This window comes from Ammospiza nelsoni, chromosome 1 (assembly GCF_027579445.1).
Source record: "Ammospiza nelsoni isolate bAmmNel1 chromosome 1, bAmmNel1.pri, whole genome shotgun sequence".
NCBI classification, from domain to species: Eukaryota; Metazoa; Chordata; class Aves; order Passeriformes; family Passerellidae; genus Ammospiza; species Ammospiza nelsoni.
This window is the reverse complement of record NC_080633.1, coordinates 60,154,923-60,171,744: the sequence shown is the minus strand read 5'-3', so window position 1 is coordinate 60,171,744 and position 16,822 is coordinate 60,154,923. Positions and strand designations below refer to the sequence as shown.

Below are 16,822 nucleotides of genomic sequence, written 5' to 3'. Positions count from 1 at the left end.
GGGTACACTACCAAAACCTGGGATGAGTGCACCAAGAAAAGTCACTTTTAGGTTGGTTATGCACTATATGATGGGAGAAGTCTCATTATCAGTTCTCTGGAGAGAGGGATCTGCATAGCCTTAGAAGAAGATACTGTAGAACCTGTGCACATACAGGGTGAAAACAATAAAGAAAATCTCCCAGACCAGACCAGCTTCAGCTGGGCTAGATTAATGTCCAAATCTCAGTGAGAATCACAGGGGTTTGTGTTTAAAATGGAGCTGAAGCTACTGTGATATTTCCTCTGAGAGTGCACTATCCAAGTTTGCCACATAGATTTCCATTAATGTGAATATGTGCAGCCCTGAGAGCACCTTGGTCGGGTTGCAGCAGCAGGTTTATTCATATGGTTCCCCAAGTTATATAGCTGAGAGCTGTGCATATGTTTGTGTTTGTCCTGTTCTCTGTCCCTGTGACCTAAGAGCTTCTTTTTATTCTCCTTGTAAGTAATAACAACTGAAACCAAGAGTAACCTAAACCTTAGTCAAACCATGGTCTGATTACACCAGACTTTGCAGAGGCAAGCAGCAGACCTCTTTAAAAGGTTTGCAGAAGTGTGCTAAGTTCCAAGGAAGTATATGTGTATATACATACACATAAAGTGTGTATCTGGCATGTGTACAATAAAATCCAAAGCCATTCAGAGAGCTGTTAAGACTCTTATTCATCCACCTACCTTCTCCATGTTGTCCAGAATATAGTGCCTTTTTTTTAATTCCATTTTCATGCATCCATCTATAGATGAATTTAAATGTCAGGTCTTTGGACTGGTTGTCCAAAGTGCAAGTGCACAGGGAGTATGGTAACAGGTGATAGGCTTGGGTGATAGAATAAAGAAATGTGTTTGTTGGTTTTGACTGTATAAGACTGTAACTTCTCACAACTGACAGCTCTCAGAACCGCAAGAGCAGGTTGCATGTGAAAGCTGTGTTGGTAAGCTGCCTAAGTACTGGGAAAAAGAATCAGTTTCATTTCATTTCATAAAAATAATAATTGAACTCATTGAACTCAAGTTAAAATTATGTCATACGAAAGTGTTAATGTATGTTCTTCCTTTCTCTTAGGTATGCAACCATATATACTATGTTTCCAGTCTTCTCTCTAGTATTGGATCAAGATGTGAAGCCAGAAATGGCATTGCTATATCCAGAACTTTATAAGGATCTCACAAAGGTATGAATGTCCTCAGTGCTCAGCTACAAACAAATGCTAAAATCTCCAGTGTGCGAAACTGGGAATTGTTGCAATCATTTTCATAAGGTATTCCAAGCAAGACAGATTGCACAACTATTGCCAACTTCTGTACTATTAAAATAATCCACAGTACTAAACATTTCAATCATTTTTATTAATACATTTCTCTAGTCACCAGTGGCTGTACTGAAATAATTCAAACCTGAAGGTATGTTGATAAAGCAACCTTCACTCTGGCCCCAAAATCTCTCATGTGGAGTTATTTGTTTACATTTTCACATCTAACTTTTCTGTTCTAATTGGTAGCTGAATTTATAGATTTATTTTTTCTCAACGTGCAGAAATTACTGCCGATGTCTCCAAAAACGCTCTTCTTTTAAATAACAGATATTTATAACTGATATATCTGAACTCAGTCATCCATGGATACTGCTTTCTTTGTGTTTGCACATACTTGCAAACAATCAAAGTTTGTAATTTTGTTACCCACAAGAGTGAAATAAATATCAAGATTCTGTTTTAATAAGCTTTTTGAAAAGCACTTCTTCTCCATCCTTAGCTGTCAGCTAGGAAAGTTATGATCCAAGACAGAAGCAGACAGTCTTTTTTAGGAATAGTAAATTCTTCAAAGATGTTTCTAAAAGTTCAGAAGCAGACTCCAGTTAAAGACTCCAGTTCAAAATTTTCTGAGTCTTTGTCTTTTTAATTGCACTAAATTAGCTATTACCTATGTTAATCTGGGATCATCTTTTTTCCTCTTTTGGAGATCTTGGTTCTTTCTCTGCTTGAGAATCTTTGAAGTTTTTGATATTTCAGTCCTTTATCAAACTCCAAAAAGCATGGCCTTCACCTGCTAAACAGAGTCATAAGCTTGCCTGTGGAATGCTGTTCACAGAACTTGGAACTTGTTGCAGTAATGAAGAACTGCTGATTCTTACCTCTTCTAGATTGATCCTTTTTTTGGTGGCAAAATGGCTGCTTTGTTTGCCACTTTATCCCTTAAAATGTCTTTTCAACTCTTCAGTTCTAACATATTTCATCAGTATCCTCACAGAATGCAAGAGTCATATTACATGTACAGCATTTATTCTTTGATTTTTGCATATGTTTCAGTCTCTACCATTCACAATCAAAATATTTAAAATTTATTTGGTAATAGTTACTTGCTGAAAATTTGCAGTAGTCATAAATTTATTCTGTGAAAGCAAATGGGCAGTTTATCCAACGTTTAGAAGTTACTAGTAAATAACTGCAGATTTGCTTAAGGTTTTGGTCAGTAGGTACAATGCTGTACTTATTTTGAAGACTACATTTTACAAATAAAAAATAAATTAATTTTTCTGTATTTATCATTCTGAAAACCAGCCAGAGCATTGCAAGCTAAAATATCTCTTCTGTTTAAGGCCTTAACTTCTTACTCCTAAGTTTAGACTTTGTGCGATTTCTATATAAACTTGAAATGCAGAATCATAAAAACAAGTAGAAGCTTTGTAGCCTTTATCACTTCAAATATTGTGTATTTTACTTGTAAAATGTTTCTCTGGCAATGAACTATTAAAAATATATGAGCTGAGTAGATTTATTTTTTTAAAGTTGTGTTTAACTGTCCTCTCACATGTTTCCCTTAGGGGAGATCTTTGTCCTTTAAGACCTTCCTCATCTGGGTTTTAATCAGTATTTACCAAGGTAGGAGAGAGTCCTAATTTTGCTGAACTGAGAAATTTTTGTCTGCTATTAGCAATATTGTTTTTCAGCTGCAGGTTGAATTCCCAAAGCTTAGCATTTCATCAGTAGTTATATATATTGCTTTCTGTTTATCTCGTAAATCAATATTCCTGTAGTGTGCCAGGCCTATTCAAAACACAGCATGATTGGTATTTTTATTGGTGCATGTTACCTAAAAAAGGACGTGTTTTTAATTAAATGCTAATCCAGAAAAAGTTTAATGAGTGCTTATCACATTGCATGTATTTACACAGTAGTTTTCTTTCATTGAATGACAGAAGTACTGTTGAAGAAATCTGAATTACGTAATCAGTTGAAAGTAATTACACTTTCAGCAATATCTCATTTATTTGCAGCACTTGACAAAATGAGGTTAATTAACAGTTAATCAGATATATTGCACTAAAAGGTGTTTAATTTTCTAATAGTTTTATTTCTGTATGGCTTTACTTTGGTTGGCTTATTTCACATGTACAAAGTACAGTAAATATCCTTCTTTTAGAAAGACCAATGTTTTAAAAATTACTGGACAAACTTTCATAATGAGCAATCAAATGTTCGGTGTGCAGTTGTAAAAGCTGGTACAGTGAAATTTCACTTCAGGGTGTCTTGCCAACCCTGTGTGCCTCTTCACCCCATAGGTGGAATTCTGATGTACGGAGCCCTGCTGCTTTTTGAATCCGAGTTTGTTCACGTCGTTGCCATTTCCTTCACTGCCCTGATCTTGACTGAGCTCTTGATGGTTGCACTGACCATACGAACGTGGCACTGGTTAATGGTGGTGGCTGAATTCCTCAGTCTTGGCTGCTATGTGGCCTCTCTTGCATTCCTAAATGAATACTTTGGTGAGTAAAAGTTCTTTAGCAAAGAACTGTTTTGTATCTTTAATAATGTTTTTCTCTTCCCTCTTTTTCAATGAAGATTAGGTGATGTTTTAAAATGCAGCTTTCTTTATAAGAAATATAATTGAGTCCAAATTAGGCCTAATTAGTGTTGGGTTAAAATATTCTCTTACCCTTTTCTCCTAGAATTCAACAATCTTTATCTTGTTAGTATGGTTTATCTAGATTATAAACTTTAGTCAAAACACTCCTGCCTTTTCCATCCTTGGTCTGATATTGACAGTCGAAATTGTATAGTTTAAATTAGCTTTGAGATTTGCACTATTGAAAATAGATATAGTTTGTTAAAAATCAGGATCTTTTGCTGAATTGGTGCATTATTTTACACACCAGGCCAAGTGGGCCTCATTAGATCTAACTTACAAGGCTAAAATTGCTGAAGTATTGTTAGGAAGTGATGCAGCAGCCTAGAAGGAAAGACCTTATATAGGAGCCATTGCTTCATAATTATAGTAAGCTTGTATTAAGCTTGTTTTGCTTTAGGTTTTGGCATGCCATACTGTGCCTTAAGGTACTGATTGTTTACAGTTCACAAGATGAAATAACACATTCCAACTGCAAATCTTACCAATCAAGAATCTCAGCATCAAAATAATACCTATTTCTTCTTGGATCAACTTATCCTTTAGTAAAAATAAAGTATCTAGGTGTGATTTTACAAATGTAGCTTACAGAAATATATATAACATCTTTAATTATACCTCATGAGGAGCTGAGAATCCAGCTTCTTCTCTGACTTTTAGGATCTGATGAGTATTGAGCTGCCCTTCTTCACCTGTCATTTCACATAGCAGAATTGAGCATTACATGGCAGTTTCTAGAAGTCTTACAATTCTGCCTTCACTCTGTCAGTCCCCAGGTGGTCAGTGCTAGGGTAGTGTGTGTGCATTATATAATTATTTACATAATTATTTATATAATTGTTTATTTAATCAGTAAATGCTTCACTGCCTGTCCCAGGTGTTCTAGTACTTCCAAGATTTCTGAGGAGTGAAGAAACAACTCTGCTGGGCTTGGTACTTATTTTGCACATTATTTCAGGTTTGCCAGAGCACCCTTTTTTTTCCTCTGACACTGATGCACAGACACAATAATAGAGATTATTGGGTTGATTTTTGAATGTTTGCAGTCAAATTACAAATTAAAGGAACAAACAAGATCAGATATAGGTACTTGCACTTGAGTCCAGACTTGCAGGAACTTCATAAAGCAGAACTTGCAGCTTCACCTTTGAAAGTCTGTAGTATTGGTGACAGCCAGTCCTTCCATCCTTTCTGGTGTTGTTCTGTGAAAATTTTTAGATGATGTTCACAAAGGTGTAGAAACCACAGGAACTTTGTTTCTTGCAGACTTTTCCGTAAAGGGGAGCATTTTCCTCTCTGTGCTTGTGGATTTGCTGGGCAAGCCCAAGCGAGTCCATAAACAGTTGCATGGCTTCTTGCAACCCAGGGACTTAACTTCACTATTTTTGTTTTTGAGAGTACTGAAAAGGCTGCAGTTTCATGAGATTTTGTAAAGATGTATTTTATGTGTGTTATTCAACACTTATCTGAGAAAATGCCTTTCTTTTAGTTTCACTTCTGCTTAATGCTTTGTTCTTATTTAATCTGTCCCATTATAACTGGGGGGAGGGAGCGTTTTTGTGTATGTGATGCAGCATAATGTGATGGTTTGCAGTTCAAGATATAGAACAACGTCCATGGATCAGGAAAAATGGTCCAGAGCAATAGCGCTTGACTTCACTTGCAAATAAACTTAGTTCAGTGATGGTGCTTATAAGGATCATCTCCTTCCAGAGAAATTATATGATGACATGGCACTCAAATTGGAAAGGCAAAAATACCAAAGGCAAAACAGATACTGCTCTAGAGCTCTGACTCATGAAAGCAAACCAGTTTTTATGTTTCTGAGTTAATTACACACAGTGGCCTTTTTAGGGTGTCTATGATAGGTTACATGGGCTTTCAGTATGCCCAAGCAGGCTTTGGCTAAAACTGCATAACAAGTTTATACATTGAAATTTAATATACTAAGTATTTTAATAAGCAAAGTTGGAGCAGGAAAGGATTTCTTTATTGCATTTTATGAAGTGAATTTTCATTCACATGATCAAGTTGTTTGTACAGTAAATTATACCTTGAAGTGAAATGTAATAAAAGTGCCAATCTATTTACAACCTTAAAACATGACCAAATATAAAATCTCTATGTTTTCAAAGTGTTTTGATTTAATTGCTGCTTAAAGTAATCTGACTGACATGTGAAAGGCAATACTAATCCAGTTAATGCTACTAACATATTTTTCATCTCCTCTTTGTGTTGCTAACCTGTTGGAGTTTGTTGTTGTTTTGGGGGTTTTTTGCATAACTTTTGTATTTTCTGTAAATCTATCCTTTCACTTTCCCTCTTTGTGAAACAGGTATAGGCAGAGTGTCTTTTGGAGCTTTCTTAGGTAGGTGAAGTTTAACTTTTCTTGAAGTTTTGGGTTGGCTTTTTTTTTTTTTTTCTTTAAAGATTCAGTCAAGAGTAGAGAATTTTTTAATATATGCATTTGTAAATAATAGGTAAAAATTAAAGAAAAAATTATTGGGGTTCCCTGAGTTCTAGGATCTTTTCGTGATTTTTAAGTATGATCTAATTATCACAAATAGGGTCCAAAAAATTCATTAGCAAGCATAGTGTGTCAGCATTATTGTTAATTTTTTGTCAAAAATGATTATATTTTCCTTGTGGTAGGTAGCAATATCACTACATTTTGCCTTGAAATATTTGGGCTCTGATTTAATCTCTATGATTTTAAGAATCATTCAGCATAGATGTAAGAAAAATAATACAGAATAAAAGATCCAAATTGGTTGGGAAATTATAGCAGGTAAAAATCATTCTTACTAATAGAAAAATAAGCTGAATTAACTTTTTATTATGAGAGAGTTGTGCTTTTAAACTGAGATTCTGCTTCCCCTAAAAGTTACTTCAGCTGAAAAACAGTGTGAGGACCATAAAGGAACTCTGAAGTTCCTCTCCAAAAAAATAATTTGCAAAAGCAAAAGCCTGAGATTAACTTTCTGTTGCTTTATTGCCCTTTTTTTAAAAATTGGACAATAGCATAAGCAAACAATTAATAGACATTTATTGACTTTGCACTGTGGAAGTTCCAGTTTCCATGTTAGTGGCTCCCATTACTTATTTTCCCTTTTTGTTTCTGCAGATGTTGCCTTTATCACAACTGTGACCTTCCTGTGGAAAGTGTCAGCAATCACTGTTGTAAGCTGTCTTCCACTTTACATTCTCAAGTACTTGAAGCGCAAGTTCTCTCCTCCAAGTTACTCCAAGCTTACCTCGTAAAAGTGATTATATTCCCTATGGTTTTTCACTCACACCAGTCTGCAGATTGCATATTCACTGTGCTTTAGCGTCTATGGATTCATGTTGGACTAAAGAAACTTTAAAAAAAAATCAAAATTCAAAAGGGATAATGTGAATAGAGCACAAAAAGAGGAGGAAACATCTGAGAGATACAATAACACAGAAGTACCCTAACAGCTATCAGAGATAAACTAAATTTTCTTTGTGTTGATTTTCTTTTTTTCTTTCAGTTGTTATGATTATAAAATAAAACCAAATTACCTTTGATTTGACAATGATTCTGAATGGTTTCATTGCTACTGTGAAGGATCTTTTGCTACTATAAAGGATTTTTTCCAACTATGTTTATCTTCTGCAAGTTAAATTGAAACTTTTGTTATTTATTACATAAATTTCCATCTTTAATTATTGTATGACTTCCTAATTCAAGCCCTTTCTTTTAATGTTTATATATGGAAAAGTTTATTCATCCATACTTACTCTAACAAACCTAATACCTGTGAATGCCTGTGTCTGTATTAGCAGCTATTATTCCTCATCAGACATTGATTAATATGCACTATTTGAATTATGTACTGATGTCTGCATAGCACAGTATTATTTTAGGAGCTGTTGTCCTATTCTGTACTTTCCATTTCTGGCACCAGTAAATTACAGATGTGTGATGTTGACAGCAGTTTTTTAAATGCACATTACAGCCAGGTTGCACAAAAGCTGTTTAAAAATTAAATTATAAATTCTGTACATAATTCCACAGCACTTATTGATCTGTACAGATATCAAAACATGGCTGCTCAGTAAATATGTTTTAAAGTTCTTATTCATTTTGTATTTGTAAAACTGCAAATAGTGTCAAAGTACATTTCTATATATGAGAAGTCCAGTAAACCTTGTATTAGCTAATATGTCTAAATTGCCTTGTAATCTGTTTACTTAGGTTACTCAGGTAAAAGAAAATAAGAGGAACACATGAACATCATGGTAGGAAAATCTTTCATCTTCCAAGTTGTAAATGTTATGTTTTTACAACTTAGTTTGGGTGCAAACTTGCCAAAAAAAAAAAATCAAAATATTTTTGCTTGTAAGCTGTCAGAGTTGAGTGTCTTGGCTGAGTTATGACACTTTATCACACTGAAGATTTGTTCCAGAAACTCAAATACTCTGATGCAATCTGAAGGGTCCAAATCTTGCACACTGTACTGGCAAGTAGGATAAATTAATTTTCTATTGTGGTACAACTTTGCTTTCTCACGAAGTACATATAATAAATTTGGCATAGTCTGTTAATCAGAGGAAAGGAACAACATAACTATTCATGCTTTCTTTATTAAATATTTACATGTGTGTTTTTAAAACCCACTTAATACGTATGTCATTTTTATGTTTGACTGTATGCCTTTACAACATAATTCCTTGTTTAGTCTCTTTTCCCTTATGCCATTATTACTTTGGATGAGTAATATTTAAGTGATAATTATAACTACTTCCTGGGAGAGCAGAGGAAATGGCTACAGAGCTATTTGGATTCCACCCCATTCCATTAATTTCTGTTTTCAAAGTTTTTCTAACTAGCTGTTTATCTGCTTTTTTAATTTTCATTCCTCATTATAAAAGCAATAAAGCCTAATTTCTACCAAATATTAGTGGTATATGTATTAAATAAACTACTGAGGTAGTTTCCTTTAATTACCCATCATCACAGACTAGTTTGCCCTGTCCCTCTGTGAACTCGATTCTGTAAATCCCCACAAGATGTCACTGTTCTTGCATATTAGCAGGAGCCTTCCTGCATTCCATGTGGTTTTGCCAAGATGCTCCTGATTTACGTTTTAAGCTTAGTTCTGTGGTATTTTTGTCACTGATTTGCTTTAGTTTTTTCTTTTCCCCAATAAGTGGTGATTACTTTCAAACAAATAAGAAAGTCACTGTGTGCAGTTCTGAAATGATGATGGCATTTTCTTCAGACCTTTTTGTCTTATACATTGTGGGCTCACAACCATATGGATAAGATTTGGGAGATAAGCACAAGAGTTGGTTGTCTTTCATCTATACATCACATCTGTGAAATCAGGCAGAAAATGGGGGGAAAAACTCCAGAAATAAAACTAACAGCATGAAAGCGATAGTGTTACTGCAGTACATCTGTATGAGACACAATTGTACCCATGGGTAAAGAACTGCTCAGTTAGAACCTAAGTGTAGGTATATTAACTGCCAGCATTAAAACCCTTAAGGGTAGTGTGATAGCAAATGTATGGTTCTGCACACAGCTATAAGCCTTTCAAAATGGAGTCACTTCTCTAAAGTGCCTGCTTCCTTAGTATTTCCAATAAACAGCAAAGGTCCAGTTTCAGCTCACACTTTGTTTTAAGGCTTGTGGAAGCCTGACTGAAGTCACTTACCTTGCTTTTGAGGTTCAGCTTACATAAACAGATTTAGGCCTTGGCTCTGCAAGTTACACCCAGAAGGACATTAGATTTTCTTGGTATTAAATAAATGTTTACTTTTGAGAGCTCCTATGTCAGATATGTATTTCTGAAATGGTAATCACGTCTCTCTGAAAACATATTTGGAAAAGAATTTCAGAACGGGGACAGAATGGAGGAAGGAGCAAGGTGTGACCAGGAAATACATCTTCACCAAAGTAACTTACATAACAATACATGGGCCATGTTTAATAAACACATGAGCTGAACACCTAGACTTCCAATGCAGTTTGATGGAAGAAGAGAGGGAAAGGAGAGATCTTGCAAAAAAGGAGAGTATTGGTAATTATATTGGGTTTTTCTGATGCTATTCAAAAATCCTATGTTCATGTAACTGCTGGAAAACATTTTACTACCTAAGATATTAGTTTGCAAATGGAAGATAAATTAAATCCTTGTATCCTTAACATTAAATCCGTAGCACTCGTCCATGAGTGCGAGTGTTTACACCAATGTTTTTATGTTCAAACTGAGCTTGCTGACTCATGCAATCAGAATTCAACTGTGTAATATCTCCTGTTTTCTTCCTAAACCTTCAAAGTGGTCATCAAAAATGTGCCATTGCTTTTATATATATGGTAGAAGTGTTTTTTATCTTGATGAGCAGCTTCCACTCGAGCAAGCCTTTATTACAAGTGTCCTACCCTCCATCTGCAAGAGTGTGAGCTGAAGCTTTTCTTCAGTCTCCATTTAAAGTGTGTCTGAAAGAGGGAGTTTTGCAGTTGGGAACCTTTTTGGACTGGACAGCATTTCTGGAGGTATTTAAGCAAGAATTTTGATAGCCTGTTATGCAGTCAAACAGTTACGCTGTTCGTCATGAGGCTCAGACAGACAAAGCTTCTGTAGGTGAAGAGGAGGTGATTTCCCCACATATTGCTCTTGCAGGGTACACTGGAGGGTTCCTTCATCACTGGAGGCTGGGGCTGTTGGAGCCTGATCCACCTGGGGTTGCATATTTACCTCATCCCTGCTGGTGAGGGAGGCCTGGCTCACTGTGCAAACAACAGTATGGACTTCCTCGGGGCTTTGGAGGTGGGCTCTTAACAGAGATACCCCTCTGCCTGCTTCTACAGAGCTTCATATTCCTGAGTTTTACACTGAAAAATAATATGAAAGAGGCTTGCATCTGTTTCACACTTGCATCCTTTCACATGCTCAGAGCTATTAATGTGGCTCCAAAACTCCTGCAGGGCAAAGGAATTAATTGCAGATTATGTGGGCTCTGGATGGACAGCTCTCCTTAAAAAATGACAGCCACAGAAGGAGATTAAGCTGTCCTGCTCTTGCCATTGATGCAGAAACTGTTCTTGTAGGTCCTGCTTACACTGACATCCATTTCAATTTTACCTTCCATGGAGTTTCTCCTTATTTTTGCTGGACAGAAAAGAAAAAAAAATTGGGTCAGCAGTCTCTTATAATACTTAATTGAATAACCTCTCTGTATCTTGGCTGTTATTATTATAACTCAATTGAAAGTTGAAGGCAATCAAAAAAGCCCTTCAATATGTTAGCCCCCTGTTGGGAGGAAAATCAGTACAGTGAACAAAGATAACACGGATTGAACATTGTATGTAAATAAACAGGAGGCACAATGTCTTTAACACTGCGTTAAAAAGCGGAGGAATTTCTTTTGTAAACAAAACACACTTAAAGCGAGATACTTCCCAACAAGTATTAACTACCCAACAGATGCCCTCAGCAGGGTTCACGGCTGTAATTGCAAGTGGAAATTTGCTCAGCCAATTGCCAACAAAATCCCCCTCAAACAGGCAGTTGCACTGAAAGACCTATTCACTACTTCATTGACCAAAACCATAGTTTTGATCAAAATATTTTACAGCAGAGGTGGTGAAAACTGGATGCCATCAACAGAATAATGAGAGTGCACTCTGCAGTGGAGTTGACAAATTCTGCTTTATTCTTCCATCCCTGACCGGGTTTTAGCAGAGGTTTCTGCAGCTGAGGTTTCTCCTGATCATAGACTCCTCCTCTCCTCTAGCATGCTTTCAAAGTGAGATGGTAATCAGCAATATTAAACTTCTAAATTGCTCAAAAAAAGCAGGCTTGAGTAATTTTGGCTTTGGAATTTAGCCTTTATGCATTACTGAGCTATGAAAAGATCATCATCTGCTCTAAGGAGATACTGTGTACTATAGCTGTGATGCATGATAGGTATTTATGTGCCTGGTTTTATTCTTCTGGCAGTAAACTATCTTTATTTCCTCTGCTTTTGACAAAAATGCTAAGAATAAAAAGAGCTTTGGTTATAATCACGTAGCTTTAAGCAAGCAATACACAAAATAGACCATTGTAATTCTTATTTGTAGAGCTGCTTTCCATTGTTTCTCTATAATATACACATCTAGTTTTTTCCATGGGCCCTCTGTGTTTTGCTCTAAGTTCTAACCATGCATTTGATTTTGCAAAGTAAACACACGTTGTGTGGAAGCAAATTATAGATAACTACTTCAAAAGTCTGTTGAAAATGAATTCCTGACTGGAAGGCTGGGGGATGTTAATGGATGAGCAGACCTGTAAGGGGTAAGTGTATGTATATATGTTTTGTATTTATTGCAATTATCTATTGCCTATTTGAAGGAGAGATCTGGGAATTCTCAGTCAAGATGCTCCCCTGGGGAAAAGCTCAGTGCTGCATGTGCTCGGTAGAGGAAGATGAGCTGTTGTTTCCCCTGTGTGTAATTGCTGGTTGCTGCCTCCTCTTGCTATTGAATTCCAAATTCATCTGCAGGAGCACAGCTACATAGGCACTTCCTCCCACAGCTTCGGCTTCCCAGAGCACCTTCTCCCTTCATTAGGGTACTGACTCTTCCATGACAGTCACTTGAATACGTCTGTTGGTTATCTTGATCCCAGCTGAATGGGGTTGATCCCAGCTCTAGAAGGTAATTTTCTGTGTGAGTGCCATGAGCAAGACAGGTGACACCGATGTGGTCGAGTACATACTTACACTTATCCAAATGCAACTAAAGCAATTGTAGACAATCTGTGATTGAAAATAAATAAATGCAACAAACCTGAGCACATACAATTTTATCACATTCTGGGAAGGAGGTGAAGGGAAACAAAAGCTAATGGCTTTGAAACTTTTACCCTGTGGCTGTAGTAGTTTTGCCTTGCTTATAGTTGCCTTTCAATTTCTTGCATAATCTTCTTCACATGAGAAAATGGTAAAATATTTCAAGTTACTAAATTATTAACCTGATTTTTTAAAAATAACCTAGCTGGAGGCCTTCACATTACCTTCCTACCTGTGCATGGCTAGTTTTAATTCTGGTAGGTCCTTTTACATCATTTTTGGTATTATAATACATGGAAGGTTGAAAGTTGAAAGCAACATATGAGGATATCCATACATTTGCTTGAAAATTGGATGTTATAGTGAAGGATGCCAATATTGAAAATGTAAGAAAATGTTTTAATTTATAATTATTGTATGATTCTATGAAATAAGAGGTGGATGGAAGAAGTCTGCTGCTGACAGCAACTTAGGTTTTAGATGCCCTTAACTTGTGCAGACTTCAGAGAAAAAAAAAAAAAAAAACAAGAAACCCACATAGCAAATCTTATTTGAAAAAAAAAATTAAGAAATTAAGCCTTTTAAGATGACTGTGAGACTCAGACCTGAATGTCTGGAACTACTGAGAGAAATCATGTTTTTAACAACCCATCTTGGCAACAGCTGCCTGAAAGAAACTATTCCAGTCAAAATCCCTTGCATTTCTGCCTAGCTTGGGTATCAGTCTGGCCCTGCTTGCATTAGAAGAGGTTTGATTTCTCCTGACCAGGAATGACCAGAATGGGCTGTCACACTACACTTACATTGTCATGTTACCCTGATAAGGGCAACCACAGCAAGGTCCCTGTGTGCTTTGGTTCAGCTGTGCCCACTGGAATGTTGGGGCACGGGTGGAAGAAGTCCCCAGCCTGAGCAGTTCTGCAGTTGCTGAAACAATTGACTTCTGTATAAAGTGGTTTGTAGTGCTGGAAGGGAAGCAGGGAGGAGAAAAATAAGCTCTCTTTGTATAACCTGAAGCAGATTTGGGGGGAGTGGGAAAAGCCAAGCTGCAGTCATATAACCATGCTGCCAGCTTACCATCTGTCCAAAAGCAATTACTTGGAGATGGCAGGTGAGGAGGGAGAGCAAGGTTATAGCTCAGCTGTAACGCAGAGCCAGCCACAGTCACTGATCTGGTATGTGGCAGCAAAGGAGTCTTTCTTCTTGATGTGCAGGTAACTCACTCTGCCAGCTCAGACATATCATCACTGTGAGTGATGGAGTTCACTGCTGGAGAAGCAGGGAAAGGCTTCTTACAGCAAAGCCTGCCCTGGAGGCAGCTACCTCAGGGCATGGCAGCAGAGATGTCCAAAAGTGCACAACTTTACATGTTCTGGTCAGACACTGGAAATGCCTTTGGAGGCAGAAGGCTGAGGAAGAAAATGGTGGAAATTTCATTTTGCCTGAGGCCCAAGAAAAACAAACCCTCACCTCTCTCCCCTTGCTCTGCTGTACAGTGCAATGGAACCTCCAGACTGTGCCCTGCTGCAGGATCCATACAGCCCCTTGCAGCTTCCACCTCCCAGCCCTCTGGAGACAAATCTGAAGGCTGCTTGCAGCTATCTTGCAGGAGCCCTGAGCCAAGTCCGGGGGGCTGTCTGTCTGGCCCTGTGCCACCCAATGCTGGGTGGGCAGGCACAGCCAGCCCCTCAGCACAGCCTGCTGCTTGGGCCTGGCACTCTTGATAGGAAGTCACTTGGCATCACCCTGGGGACATCAGGAGATCTCCCTCGGTCTTCCTGCAAACCATCTTGGTTTTTGTGTTTTGATAATTTGATTGGGCATGTCTTTGCCCTAGCTATTTATCAGCACCTTCCATTCCTGCTTGTGGTGTTCTCCTCTGAGTAACCTGGGTGTCTGGGCCTCTCTGAAATTGCTGCCTGCTGATCTTGTAGCTGTTGACTCAAGCACAGACACATCTGCATGTGGGTCAGGGCTGGTGACTACAGTCAAGACTTCATTTATTTGTGTTCTATTTATTTTTAAAGATGGGACACAAATTCCATGAGAGAGACTCATTTGGTGATCATGTGAAGAGAATGACCAGGCAGCTGCATGTGGCCGAGCTGCTTTCTGGCAAGCTGAATTCAGTATATGCCAGTATATACTGGCAGTAAGGGGGGAATTTTGGGAGGAAGACACCAGATAGAGCCCTCCAGCAACTCAAGGAAAACATTAAAAACAAAGGCTTCTCTATAGTCTTTCTTTTACCTGCCAGTCCTGTTTGAGTTGCAGACATCTCCCAGCTCTTCTTCTTTGTGTCCCTCCTGTCTTGGTTTGATACTTTTCCCAGGCATAAAAAATGTGGGAACTTTATCTTTTCTTAAGAGAGAAAAAATGGGAGCTGCTTGCAAGTCTGAAATACAGCAGTAAATCAGTTTTATGTTACACAAATTTCAATGAGAATATCAAAACCTGAGGCAGTAACTAAGAATTTGAGATGTGAGGAGAGTCAAGGGGAAAGCTAATAATTTCCATTGTTTTGCCCATGCAACAATTTCTATTCTCAGTCTATTCCACCAGAAGTGACTGGTGATTTTAAATGATACTATTTTTAAGATGTTTGTTTTTTAAGTAGGAGCCTGGTTTCCAAAAAAAAAACACCCAAAAAACCCCCTAAAAACTAAATATTCACTGTACAAGCCTTCAGTCTCTTGATTAATCTTAAGCTGGGCAACCAAAATGATCAGCAGGAAAGGAATAAAGCACAGTATATGAGCAGCAAATAGATAATGGTCTTGGTATCACATTACAGAGCTGAGAAGGATGCTGTAGATAATGATACAGGTTATTCAGAGAGAGAAAAAGACACCCTTTACTCATTAGGAGACTGATGACAAGGGAAGAAGTATTGCTGCCATAGAATGTACTGAAGTGAGAAAATACGAGTAATAGTGAGAGTGAGGTGATAGGGCTGGGATTAGTCTGTAAGGAGAAAGGTCCTAGGAAGTCCCTGACATGACTTGGGAAGAAAGAAATATTACCTTTTTCTTGGAAGGAGGCAGAATTTTCATCAAGGTAGTAAATCTATTGATTTAAAATCTCTGACATGGTGGGGGGGCTCAACAGTGTCATTTACACATGGCATGAAGGAAGGACTTCTTCACTTTTAACCTGAGATTGATCATCCTTCTTGTTTGAGACACATCACCTTAGGGACCGCTTCACTTGGATTCGAATTTTTTTACATGAAAATAAAGTGTGAATTTTTGCTATATTCAGACATGGTCACTCTAGAAGTTACCTGGTTAACTTTGGTGTAATTCCATACCCATCACTCAATTTTCTTCTCATCCTCCAGATTACTGCAATCTCACACAAGCATGTGCACCTCTGAGTAGAGGAAACACACCTGCAGGGGCTCCTGTCCTGCTCACAGCTTTGCCTCTGTGCCGTGTCTGGCAGGTTTGAGCCGGTGCCCTGCTGCTCTGCCCCTTGCCTTGCCCAGAGCTCCCGGAGATCAGCTCCTTGTTGTAGTGGTGTTCCAGCCCGCAAACTGCTCCAACTCCTGCTCGTCCCATCCATGGAAAGCACGGCCAGCACTGTCGGAAGTGATTAATGTGGAACTCAAGCGATCGAACTGAGGCTTCTTAGCCCAGCGCAATGACCGAAAGAGCTGTACACTCATTCCAGGGAGCCGGCGCTGGGGCAGAATGACTGTGCAAGCTCTCTATGCCAAGCCAGTTTCACAGCCACCAGCCCCTTTCACCCAGTGGGAAGCAGTACCTGCATCGTTTCCCTTGCCGTTCAGCATCCCTGCTTTCCAAAGGTGGGCTCGGTTCCAGTTTGAATGATTGATTTATTTTTATTTTTTTTAGTAGATAATCGTCAACATCAATAAACATGGGGGATTTTGCTTTAGTTTATTTCCAAGGCAAGTTTCTTGTGAAACTTTCTGGTGTTTTTATATAAGCCAGAAGAGGGCGATGCAAGCCAACAAATAAAGTAAAATTCCACATTCATGGTCGTCACAACCAAGGAAAAAAGATTTTTCTTTCTAGGCACACGGTGCTCGTTTTCTAAAACTGTTTCCA

General features: G+C 38.0%; 1 protein-coding gene across 4 annotated transcripts in view; it reads left to right on the top strand.

Moving 5' to 3' along the window:
* ATP9B (ATPase phospholipid transporting 9B (putative)) overlaps positions 1–8,864 on the top strand; it is a 155,854-nt gene extending 146,990 nt beyond the window's left edge. The window contains exons 26-30 of one of the 4 annotated variants that reach the window (XM_059471672.1): positions 1,105–1,213; positions 2,863–2,920; positions 3,601–3,804; positions 6,280–6,312; positions 7,069–8,864. In XM_059471672.1, the coding sequence (XP_059327655.1) occupies positions 1,105–1,213; positions 2,863–2,920; positions 3,601–3,804; positions 6,280–6,312; positions 7,069–7,205 (541 nt within the window). In that variant the 3' untranslated portion in view covers positions 7,206–8,864. The remainder of the gene's footprint in view (positions 1–1,104; positions 1,214–2,862; positions 2,921–3,600; positions 3,805–6,279; positions 6,313–7,068) is intronic. The other 3 variants (XR_009418458.1, XM_059471682.1, XR_009418459.1) reach the window with 3 other exon arrangements.
* The last annotated feature ends 7,958 nt before the right edge of the window (positions 8,865–16,822 follow it).